Raw genomic sequence first — 12,653 nt, forward strand, 5'->3', positions numbered from 1 at the left:
CTTGTGGTCCGTGAACACAACAAACGGAGTTTCCGAGCCCTCCAGCCAGTGCCTCCATTCCTGCAGCGCTAAGACAACAGCGAGTAGTTCTCTATTACCTATGTCGTAGTTGCGTTCAGCAGGAGTCAGGCGACGTGAGAAGAAGGCACAGGGGTGCAGCCTCTGGTCGGACGTAGAGTGCTGGGAAAGAACAGCTCACACGCCGGAGTCGGAAGCATCAACCTCGACAAAAAATTGAGTGGACACGTTAGGGTGGACGAAGACAAGTGCCGAAGTAAACAACAACTTGAGTTTATGAAAGGACCTCTGTGTCTCAGAGGTCCACAAAAACGGAAGCTTGGTAGATGTAATCTTAGTAAGTGGTTCAGCTATTTGACTAAAATTACAGATAAAACGGCGGTAAAAATGAGCAAAACCTAAAAATCTTTGGAGGTGCCTCCTAAATTACCCCAATTAACGACTCTAGTCTTGACCCAGTCAATCTGGGGGTTATGCTGAGCTAGCCAGGTAAGTCCGAGCACAACAGGAGCAGAGCGAGAGGGAATGACGAGAAAACAAATGGACTCAAAATGGTTACCAGATAATTTAAGAGTTAATGGCTCAGTCTGATGAGTCACGCTCGCCAGGCGGCCCCCGTCGAGGGAACGGACCACCCTAGATACATGTAATTCAGAAACGGGAATAGACAAACGTTTAACAAGTGTTTCATCAATAAAATTGTCATCTGAACCAGAGTCAATAAGGGCACACATGTCAAAGTGCTTAGTAATATCCCAGGTGAGCGTGCTAGTGAGTTGAAGACGTGACAGAGTCTGACCTGTAGATGGCGGTAGAGGAGCAGGAGAAGCCGCTGGAACCTGTGTTGCTGGGGTGCGGCGAGTGGGTGGAGCTTGGGGTCGCGGTGGTGATGAAGTTTGGGTGTGCGGAGTTGATGAAGCTTGAGAACGATGGCGGGATGTACGCAGAGAGCAGCGATTCAAGCGATGACCGGCCTCTCCACAATACAGGCAAAGCTGGAGACGAAAACGACGATCCCTCTCCGCCTGATTGAGGCGAGATCCTCCTAATTGCATGGGCTCGTCGTCTCGTGGTATCGGCAAGGAATCGACAAATGGTATCGGAGTGGCAGAAACCTGATGTCCTCCATGGCCACTCCCATAATACGCCGAGGAGCGCATCCCTTGTCGTCGGAATCTCTCCCTTTCCCAGTCAACAAGGCGGGACTCCACCTCCACTGCCATAGCGACAAGCTCGTCGAGGCTCTCGGGAGTTTTGAGCGGAATCATTAGTCTTCGGACCCTATCTGCAAGGCCGAGGGAAAATACATCCACCAATGCGGAAGTGGGCCATTCACTTTCCGCCGCCAGTTTACGAAATTCAATAGCGAAGTCCGTGACACTTCGCTGCCCTTGTTGCAGACGTAGCAACGCTCGTGCCGCATCACGCCCTGGCTTCTCACGTTGGAAGATGCTCCTTAAGGCTTTGGAGAAGGCGGCGTATGAGACGCACACGGGTGAAGCAAGCTTTTTACACCTGTGGTGTAAAAAGCTTGCTTGAATAGTCCCAGGCGGGCCAAGGGTAGATCTACCATTTTCGGAACGGATGACTAAACTCTCCAATGTCGACATTCAGCACAGGTGTATTGTTGCCTGTGAATGACCAATCAACCTCTGAGAATCCAAAAGGACCACGACACGTCAGCGACCCACATAGGACCACGATGGTGAAGATTGTTGTCATATTTCTGACAGAATGTAATGGGTCCAGAACAACTGGATGTAGTGTAGAGTCACTAAGGCCTTCTGAACATCTACTCTATAAGACTGGATAAATGGTCCGATTTGGGAGATAAGGTAAGTAATCAGCCATTGGGTGAGACAGGTTTTCCTTTTGTTACCAGCTTATAGTCTGCAGTAAGTGATTGTTGTTGTGCCTTCAGCAACACCACTGTCTTCTTTTTTTTAGTACTCTTCAGCTCTTGGAGGGGATTCGGAGTAGCTCTTACCATGTATCTCTTGAATCTTAGCCTCAATGCACGCTGCCCAGGTGTTAAACATTTAGTCAACGGCGCTTAGAGATGAGGTAACCGTCAGGACACAGAAGGTAGCTTTCCATATCTCTGTTGGGTCCTCCCAGGGCTCTGGGGTAGGCTTCTCTGGCCACTATCCGGGCCATGCGACCATGTGTTAGGTTCGGTGAGAGCTCTTAGGGACTTACCATGTGCCAGGTCGTCTGCGGGGCTGTTGCCGGAGTCTTTGTTGCACCATTTACAGTTCTGTGCGAGCTCTTGGATTTAGGCTACTCTAGCCCCAAAAGGGACAAGAGATAATAGATGGATGGATGGATGGATAGCCCCCACAAAGACTTTGTAGCGACAGGACTAGGATTGTTACCAGGTTAAGACTGCCGAAGAGTCGGAACACAGCACCATCTGGGTCACCGCCAGTGTCAATTTCTTCTTAAGGACATGGGTGAGCTGCGCTTCTACCAGTGCTGTATAGAGTTCCAGGCGTAGGACAGACTACAAGCGTTTAGGAGTCACACGAGACTGCGCGAGGATAAAGGTTAATTGAAGTTGACCATCCCCATCTTCAGTTCTTAGGTACGTCTAACTCCTACGTAGCACCTTCCAACACAGCACCTACGGGATCATGAGGGCGTGGGAGAGACAAACAAGACAAACATCCAAGTTCATTTTCCCAACTGGACCAGGCCTGCACGAGTTATAGGGAAGGTTTCTGTCATCCCAGCCACGCAGCCTATCCCACAACTGCCGGATGATAAGCTTTCCTCGGGTGGAGTAAGACCACAGGTAACAAGGGGATCATATTGGGAGGTGAGGACTTTGTTTCTTAGTGTTGGCGTTTCATAGGTCACAGGTCTGTGTTTGCAGCTCAGGGAGTCTGTCTCCAGTTCCAACTAAGACCAAGGGTAGATTGGTATGTAACAGTTCGAGATGCCACCTCAGTAGAAGCTTCTAAGTCTCACCTTAAAACTCATTTGTATACTCTAGCCTTTAAATAGACTCCCTTTTTAGACCAGTTGATCTGCCATTTCTTTTCTTTTCTCCTATGTCCCACTCTCCCTTGTGGAGGGGGTCCGGTCAGATCCGGTGGCCATGTACTGCTTGCCTGTGTATCGGCTGGGGACATATCTGCGCTGCTGATCCGCCTCCGCTTGGGATGGTTTCCTGCTGGCTCCGCTGTGAACGGGACTCTCGCTGCTGTGTTGGATCCGCTTTGGACTGGATCCATTATGGATTGAACTTTCACAGTATCATGTTAGACCCGCTCGACATCCATTGCTTTCGTCCTCTCCAAGGTTCTTAGTCATCATTGTCACCGACGTCCCACTGGGTGTGAGTTTTCCTTGCCCTTATGTGGGCCTACCGAGGATGTCGTAGTGGTTTGTGTTGTGGTTTGTGCAGCCCTTTGAGACACTAGTGATTTAGGGCTATATAAGTAAACATTGATTGATTGATGATTGATAGATTGTTGGGGGTTGGAGTTGTTGTGGGCTAACCACTTGTCCAGAGTCTCTGTTCTGGCTCAGGATGTTTGCTTCATTGCAGGTCCACTGGCGCAAATCAAACCCTGCTGGGGGCGAGAAGGGCTAACAAGTGGTTTGACTTTATCTTGAGTGTGCAAGCTTTGGAGAAATTGTCCACATAAAAACAGTTCTTTACTTAGAAGTTAAGGTCTTTAGCTAAGCTTGCAAGAAATGGGGCCTCTAAAACCATTCAGTTGAAAAATCCTGTTTTAGAATAATTATACTATTAATCTAAAATTATTTTGTTCAACAAAACCTGTCCACGGGAAAAGTATCCAATATTTATTTGTTGCTGAAGATGGATTTTTTCAGAATGTCAATCTCTTGTGGTGGTTAAACAACTCTTGACATACCCATGACTCCAATAACTGAACATATACACTGACCTCTATAGTATTTAAATTAATGTTAATGAAGAGTGTATTTGCCTTTATTTCTTTGTTGCCAGCTTCCTGGTTACACTAGAGTTCCTGAAACCTGACAATCCAGATTCTACAGTGTCCCTGAAGGGTCGTGAGTACATTGATGTCCCTGCTCTGTCCAAGAAGGACTATAAGATTCATTTTTACACATACCGAGAGGGTCAATTCAATGCAAAGGTTTGACCCCAAACACGCGTACATTTGAGTTGTGATCTATGCTTTTTTGTGAGTCACACTATCCTGTCTTCTCAGGTGACATTTCTGAATAAGGAGTCAGGCGAATACTTGTTCTACATCATTAACTTCAAAGTGACAACTCCGGTAGACTTGTACACCATAGAACTGGTGACAAATGTCCGCGAGAAGACTTCGGCCACAATAGAAGTGCAGAACCCCCTAAACACGTCCATCTGCCTCACCGTTGAGTGTAAATGCCCTGACATCAGTGCTCCAAGCCAACACGTGGTGCCAGGGCTATCAAAGGTCAACGACTGCATGGGTTGTAGACTATGCTTTCTCAAAAACAGTTGTTTACAGACTCTTTGTATGTTTATGCTCCCATTAGGGTGCTCTGACCTTCGACTACCAGCCTTTACGTGCAGGCGAATCGACTTCTCGACTGTCACTGTTTTGCAACGATCTAGGTTACTTTTATTATGGTCTTCTTCTTCGAGCTCTGCCTCAACCACCAGAAAAGGCTCCTCGCTTCAGTGCTCCTCTGGGCAGCAACCATGTTATTTCCATCAATTTTCTCAATTATTCCCACTTTAAAACAGAATTTGCTTGCAAGGTACTGCAGTGTTGACAATTAAGGAATATTATCCAAAAATAACTTTGTTCATAAATAGCCTGTATTTTTTTTCGCTATCCATTTTTGCCCTCACCCTTTCTTCTGCAGACTGACTGTCCGGCCTTCACGGTGGGCAAGAGTGTGACTGCCAGTAATCAAACAGGCTCAAATGTCAGTGTGGAAGTTACTTTTGAGCCATATCAACTGGGTGAGGTGAAAGGTCAACTCAACCTGTTCTCTGGAGTTGGTGGTGAATACGTCTTCCTATTACGTGGAAATGGCTTGCCTCCCAAAACACAAGGCCCGTTCAACATTAGGACCGGCCGAAGCGTCACAATCCCCTTCAAGAATGTGTTCCTGCAGACCACAACCTTCTCTTTTCAGGTATTTTTGGGGACTTTGAAACCCCAGCCTCTACAAAAACAACAGCCATATAAACAGAAGTATTGTGCTACATTGTGTAAATAAACAAAATATTCTTATTCTCCATTAGCAGCTAAAACAACTACCAAATGGGGAGATGTTCTTCAGGGTTTGAGTGTATCTGTGTACATATTTGTCTATTCATCTACAATACAATTTATTCCTGATGACAATTGTGTTTTTACAACATAATATGGTGAAAAACAAAAATGTCATCAGGAATATTTTAAAAATGTTCTACTTGGATGCAGGCCATTTATTTGTTGAAAACTTTCATACTCCAGTCAAGGTATGAAATTCGTCTGCGAGTACACCGGTCACTAATCATTGCACTATCGTATGCAATGATCTAATCTCTAAAAAATGTTTCTGTTTCATCCGTTATACAGTGCTTTAAACATCAAAATAGTATTTATTTTTCATAGGTGGCGACTTGTCCAGGGTGTACCCTGCTTTTTGCCCGATTGTAGCTGGGATAGGCTCCAGCGCCCCCCGTGACGCCGAAGGGAATAAGCGGTAGTAAATGGAAACATTGCAACTTTTGCGACAATTTTCTGAAAAAACTTCTGTGAATTCAGGAATTTTAGACCACAAGAATCACAAAAAAGCCCGCCAAGATGTGGATTTTTTGTTCCAGTAGCTTAGCATACGGTGTATATAACTACATTGCATTGTTAGTACACACAAAGTATTAAGGGGGCCCGGCTGCATCCATCAATTTTTCTGTATGCAGTCCTTTCTGTAAAACCTTTGGACACCCCTACTGTATTCATTGAGTTCTGGGTTCTGTGCAACTCATATGGACATATGGTCTCTATATGGACACATGGTCCAGACCTGTGTGAAATTGGGGCCTTGCAAAAACTCCTTTGAAATAGTCCCATTTGTTTGTGCTGGTTTGTGCAGTTGAAATGCTTGTTTGTTCTGTTTTCCGGACTGAGTTACAAGAGATTATTTTATAGGTCAATGAAACTTCACACATGTATGGCACAGTCCTGCTCGAACAGTAAATGGCCAAAGTGTCTGGATTCTTTACTCTATATTGTGTTTGTATGTATGTTGTTTTAAAATACTAACTATGCAGTGTTTCTTTTGCAGGTGGACAACCCCTGTTTTTCTGTTAAAAAAGCAGACACTATCCCTTCAAAAAAGATCCAGAATATCCAAGTGTCCTTTGCGGCACCTGAAGGAGGCTCATCAGGCCCGTGGATTGGCAAATTGACCATTTCCAACCAGTGCTCTGAGGGACAAAGTCGGGACAGAGTCTCCTCATGGGTATATTACTTGAGGGGAAATCTGCTGGAGTCATCCTAGACCTATTATCTATGATAATCATGTTTTCAGTTTATATTTTCACCAATGCTTTACCTTATATAATGTATTTTAATACATGTATTAGTTGTCATAGTAGTGTAGTGTACACTTTTGTAAAGAAATGTTGGCAGACAGCATGACATAGTAACAACCACAAGAGGGCACTCATGTCTCTTAATTCTTAAATTACTGTTTTGTCTGTCACCAAAGTTACAATTTGTTACATTTTAGTGGCCATATAAGTTGTATTGCTGTAGCAATAAATAATGTTAGTCCCACATATTCAGAAATAACACGGTTCAGTATCTTCTGCAAGGTTATTTGGACAATTCACGGTTATTTGGATAGAGGAAAAGTTGTAGAGCAAGTCAGTATACAGTTGTCTTGTAAAATTTCATTTATGATACTATTTTGATTGATCCGTTCACTGATCTAATGTATGGTGGCTGACAGGGATAATACAAAGTAACAACCAAATGCTCTGACGATCCAAAACCAAACACAAGACACTTCAAAACCACTGCTGCAAATTAGAAATGTTGCATTTCTCATTAAACTGCTAAAACTCAAAAGACAAACACTGCAAATGCCCAAAACACTAAAACAACTACATAAGATAAATATTGCAAGTTCCTTAAACAAAAGGTTTTACATTTAAGAGCTAGGATATTTAACTAAATTGTTTTGGGAGCCACATCTCCAGAAAGCTAAAGACTGGGGAGACCGACTTCTCCCTTTAACATTTGTCTTATTTTGTATATTCTGGAGAACCAGCGTCCATTTGATTTGAGTTCTTTTTAGTTAAGATTTTCTGCAAGAAAACTTGTCAGAAATCATCTCTATGACAGTATTCTAGTGTTTTAAGAATCTCCTGCAAAATTGTGAGTCTCTTACAAATTGGTTTTAGCAGACCTTGCGGGCTATCAGTTGAATAGCCTGATTAAAATGAGGACCTATAATGGAACCTTGAGAAACACCACTGTATGATTGAAGAAGTTGAACAACTGAGTACTGACTGCATCTGATGTAAACAAGACACAGCAACACCTTAGTTACACATAAATCACATTACCCAAAAAATTACTTAAAGGCCTACTGAAACCCACTACTACCGACCACGCAGTCTTATATTTTATATTTTAATGATGAAATATTAACATTGCAACACATGCCAATACGGCCTTTTTAGTTTACTAAACTGCATCTCAAATTTCCCGCTAAATGATGACGCGTGCGTGTGACGTCACTTACTGTCAGGAAATATTAGCGCTGCACCACTAGCGGCTAAAAGTCGTCTGCCTTAATCACATAATTACACAGTATTCTGGACATCTGTGTTGCTGAATCTTTTGCAATTTGTTCATTTAGTAATGGAGACTATAAAGAACAATGCTGTTGGTGGAAAGCGGTGGATTGCAGCTGTCTTTAGCACCGAGACACAGCCGGTGTTTCTTTGTTTGTTGTGAAGCAGAGCGGTCAAACGAACATGTTTTCTCTACGTCAACCAGCATGTTTTTGAATGGGAAAATTGTGATATGTATCTTACCGGAGACATCATTGGATTATTTGTCGCCCTGCAGCAGCTGTCAAAAAAGGCAGCTGTGAGCTTGGCTCCTCGGCTTCTCTCTGAGACACTGCGTGTTCACCGCAGCCATCCGACCTCGAGGTATGTCTTTACAATCTCACTAAAAAAGCAGATAAGGGATCTTCCAGCATTATCCTAGTAAATGTGTCTAATTACATCTGAAACGCTCACACTGCCGCCGCCCGGAGCAGTCGCTTTTATTTTGTTCTAGTCCTTCGCTATCAATATCCCAGTTCACGAACCTTCATCCTCGCTCAAATTAATCGTCGCTTTCTCTGTCCGAATTGCTCTTACTGCTGGTGGCCCCCATTATCAATCAATCACTCAATGTTTACTTATATAGCCCTAAATCACTATTGTCTCAAAGGGCTGCACAAACCACTACGACATCCTCGGTAGGCCCACATAAGGGTAAGGAAAACTCACACCCAGTGGGACGTCGGTGACAATGATGATTATGAGAACCTTGGAGAGGACCACATATGTGGGAACCCCCCCCCCCTATAAACAATGTGAATATGTGTGGAGCCCTGCAACTTGTGACGTCACGCGCACATACTTCCGGTAAAGGCAGGGCTTTTTTTATTAGCGACCAAAGGTTGCAAACTTTATCGTCGATGTTCTCTACTAAATCCTTTCAGCAAAAATATGGCAATAACGTGAAATGATCAAGTATGACATATAGAAAGGACCTGCTAGTCCCGTTTAAATAAGAAAATCTCATTTCAGTAGGCCTTCAAAGAGGTGCTTTTTTGCTGCAGAGATGTGTGTCTTCAAAGATGATTTTTTTAGCCATATAAAAAGACAAAAAAAAAATTCAACTTTTGGGAAGTATTCGAAATCCACCCAGTGCAGCTATGTGTTTTGTTGTCTTATAAATCACGGAACAAAAGCAACATTGAACACGTCACCAACGCGGTGCCCGCGGGCACCAGGTCGCCCGTAAGGACCAGATGAGTCGCCCGCTGGCCTGTTCTAAAAATAGCTCAAATAGCAGCACTTACCAGTGATCTGCCTTTTTTTTTTTAATTGTATTTATTTAGGGACGGCGTGGCGCAGTGGGAGAGTGGCCGTGCGCAACCCGAGCGTCCCTGGTTCAATTCCCACCTAGTACCAACCTCGTCACGTCCGTTGTGTCCTGAGCAAGACACTTCACCCTTGCTCCTGATGCGTGCTGGTTGGCGCCTTGCATGGCAGCTCCCTCCATCAGTGTGTGAATGTGTGTGTGAATGGGTAAATGTGGAAGTAGTGTCAAAGCGCTTTGAGTACCTTGAAGGTAGAAAAGCGCTATACAAGTACAACCCATATTAGCAAGCTGGTCTCGCTTTGCTCGGCATTTTTAATTCTAAGAGAGACAAAACTCAAATAGAATTTGAAAAGCCAAGAAAATATTTTAAAGACTTGATCTTCACTTGTTTAAATAAATGCATTTATTTTTTTACTTTGCTTCTCATAACTTTCAGAAAAACAATTTTAGAGAAAAAATACAACCTTAAAAATGATTTTAGGATTTTTAAACAAATATACCTTTTTACCTTTTAAGTTCTTCCTCTTCTTTCCTGACATTTTAAATAAATGTTAATTTTTTTTTTTTTAATGTAGAGAATAATAAATACATTTTAATTTAATTCTTCATTTTAGCTTCTGTTTTTTTCGACGAAGGATATCCGTGAAATATTTCTTCAAACTTATGATTAAAATTCAAAACAATTATTCCGGCAAATCTAGCAAATCTTTAGAATCAAATTTAAATCTTATTTCGAATTCTTTAGAATTTCTTTTGAAATTTTTGTTCTGGAAAATCTAGAAGAAATAATGATTTGTCTTTGTTAGAAATATAGCTTGGTCCAATTTGTTATATATTCTAACAAAGTGCAGATTGGATTTTAACGGTGGCAGAGGGGTTAGTGCATCTGCCTCACAATACGAAGGTCCTGCAGTCCTGGGTTCAAATCCAGGCTCGGGATCTTTCTGTGTGGAGTTTGCATGTTCTCCCCGTGAATGCGTGGGTTCCCTCCGGGTACTCCGGCTTCCTCCCACTTCCAAAGACATGCACCTGGGGATAGGTTGATTGGCAGCACTAAATTGGCCCTAGTGTGTGAATATGAGTGTGAATGTTGTCTGTCTATTTGTGTTGGCCCTGCGATGAGGGGGCGACTTGTCCAGGGTGTACCCCGCCTTCCGCCCAATTGTAGCTGAGATAGGCGCCAGCGCCCCCCGCGACCCCAAAAAGGGAATAAGCGGTAGAAAATGGATGGATGGACCTATTTAAAACATGTCATCAAATTTAAAAAATTAACCTTAATGAGGAAAAATTACTAATAATGTTCCATAAATTCTTTTTGACATTTTTTTCAAAAAGATTAAAATTAGCTAGTTTTTCTCTTCTTTTTTTCGGTTGAATTTTGAATTTTAAAGACTCGAAATTGAAGATAAACTATGTTTCAAAATTAAATTTATTTTTTTTTCCTCTTTTCTTCTCTTTTAAACCGTTCAATTAAGTGTTTTTTTTTCATAGATAGATAGATAGTACTTTATTTATTCCGTCAGGAGAGTTCCTTCAGGAAAATTACAATTTTCAGCACAATCCCATTCAAGATCAGACAAACATTACAGGGAGACAGAAAAGGATCGCTGACGGGTCTGCCAGCTTCCAGCGCCCCTTACAAAAAAGATGACATACAGGTAAACAAGGGGGGGGGGGAATAGAAGATTAAAATAAAATAAAAAAATCGGTCTTAGCCTAGGCCCTGGAGTGGGGGTGCAGACTGAGGCCAAGGGAAGAAAAAAAAAAAATCATTTATTCTCTACAGAAAACCTTCCGTAAAAGGAAAAAAAACGACGGAATGACAGACAGAAATACCATTTTTTTTTATATATATGCACCTGGGGATAGGTTGACTGGCAACACTAAATTGGCCCTAGTGTGTGAATGTGAGTGTGAATGTTGTCTGTCTATCTGTGTTGGCCCTGTGATGAGGTGGCGACCTGTCCAGGGTGTACCCTGCCTTCCGCCCGATTGTAGCTGAGATAGGCGCCAGCGCCCCCCGCGACCCCGAAAGGGAATAAGCGGTAGAAAATGGATGGATGGATATATATATATATATATATATATATATATATATATATATATATATATATATATATATATATTTATTAAAGGTAAATTGAGGAATAGGCGGTAGAAATGGATGGATGGATGGAAATCGAGCAAATTGGCTATTTTTGGCAATTTATTTAAGTGTGTATCAAACTGGTAGCCCTTCGCATTAATCAGTACCCAAGAAGTAGCTCTTGGTTTCAAAAAGGTTGGTGACCCCTGAACTGGACTGATTAAAAGCCGCGATTGACAAATGTGTTCTACTGACAGTGAACGCATCATTCTGGCTCACGTTACAAAGAATGCAAATGCAGGAGGTGGTGGGTGTGTTCCGAGGTGGGGTTGTGATGTAACTGGGGGAAAGGAGGCTGGGAGGGGGCTGGTCTCCCCCATAGAGCGCAGCATGATCGCTCCCGAGCAAAAGGATGTGTGAGCAGGCAGCGCGCTACTGTAGGGACGGAGTCCACAAACTGCTGAACAAAGAACAAGCCAAACTTCGAGCGCAAGAAAGCCGCGAACAGCCCCAGCTCGTCACCAGTCAGGACAGCGAGCCCGAGACGGCAGCGCAGTCCGGAAACAGCGGCGTCCAGCCCGGTGGAATTGACGGGCTCGTCCGCTGGATCGTCACCAAAATGAGCGACAACAAGAACATCTCCAGCCGGGAGTACGCCTCCAGCAAGGAGGAGGCGGCCGTGGCTCAGGAGCAGTTCTTCGCCCCGGAACCGCGGAGAGGCATCTCCGTCATCCTGGATGTGAGTACCGAGATGCGAGCCGGACCAAAGACAACCAGGGTGCGCGCTTAGGCGCACTGGAACTTGACACACTTTAGTGTCTGTCCGTTAACTACTTGGTGGCCTAGTCGTTAGAGTGTCCACCCTGAGATTGGTAGGTCGTGAGTTCAAATCCCGGCCGAGTCATACCAAAGACTATAAAAAAAGTGGGACCCATTACCTCCCTGCTTGGCACTCAGCATTAAGGCTTGAAATTGAGGGTTAAAACACCTTAAATGATTTCCGGGCGCGGCACCCTTCTGCTCACTGCTCCCCTCACTTCCCAGGGGGTGATCAAGGGTCGGGCAGCATGGGAACCTTTTTGGCTGAGAGAGCCCATCCATCCATCCATTTTCTAACGCTTATTCCCTTTTGGGGTCGCGGGGGGCGCTGGCGCCTATCTCAGCTACAATCGGGCGGAAGGCAGCGTACACCCTGGACAAGTCGCCACCTCATCGCAGGGCCAACAGACAACATTCACACTCACATTCAAACACTAGGGCCAATTTTAGTGTTGCCAATCAACCTATCCCCAGGTGCATGTCTTTGGGAGTGGGAGGAAGCCGGAGTACCCGGAGGGAACCCACGCATTCACGGGGAGAACATGCAAACTCCACACAGAAAGATCCCGAGCCTGGATTTGAACCCAGGACTGCAGGAACTTCGTATTGTGAGGCAGACGCACTAACCCCTCTGCCAC

The 12,653-nt window shown here is 44.0% G+C and overlaps 2 protein-coding genes across 4 annotated transcripts in view; both read left to right on the top strand.

Moving 5' to 3' along the window:
- The window catches only part of hydin (HYDIN axonemal central pair apparatus protein), a 107,335-nt gene extending 100,162 nt beyond the window's left edge, over positions 1-7,173 (top strand). For both annotated transcript variants that reach the window (XM_061917443.1, XM_061917444.1), the window contains exons 87-91: positions 3,998-4,148; positions 4,224-4,454; positions 4,537-4,761; positions 4,870-5,145; positions 6,283-7,173. In XM_061917443.1, the coding sequence (XP_061773427.1) occupies positions 3,998-4,148; positions 4,224-4,454; positions 4,537-4,761; positions 4,870-5,145; positions 6,283-6,498 (1,099 nt within the window). In that variant the 3' untranslated portion in view covers positions 6,499-7,173. The remainder of the gene's footprint in view (positions 1-3,997; positions 4,149-4,223; positions 4,455-4,536; positions 4,762-4,869; positions 5,146-6,282) is intronic.
- A 4,356-nt stretch (positions 7,174-11,529) lies between these two features.
- The window catches only part of necab2 (N-terminal EF-hand calcium binding protein 2), a 436,762-nt gene continuing 435,638 nt past the window's right edge, over positions 11,530-12,653 (top strand). For both annotated transcript variants that reach the window (XM_061917448.1, XM_061917449.1), the window contains exon 1: positions 11,530-11,935. In XM_061917448.1, the coding sequence (XP_061773432.1) occupies positions 11,609-11,935 (327 nt within the window). In that variant the 5' untranslated portion in view covers positions 11,530-11,608. The remainder of the gene's footprint in view (positions 11,936-12,653) is intronic.

This window comes from Nerophis ophidion, linkage group LG12 (assembly GCF_033978795.1).
Source record: "Nerophis ophidion isolate RoL-2023_Sa linkage group LG12, RoL_Noph_v1.0, whole genome shotgun sequence".
NCBI lineage: Eukaryota > Metazoa > Chordata > Actinopteri > Syngnathiformes > Syngnathidae > Nerophis > Nerophis ophidion.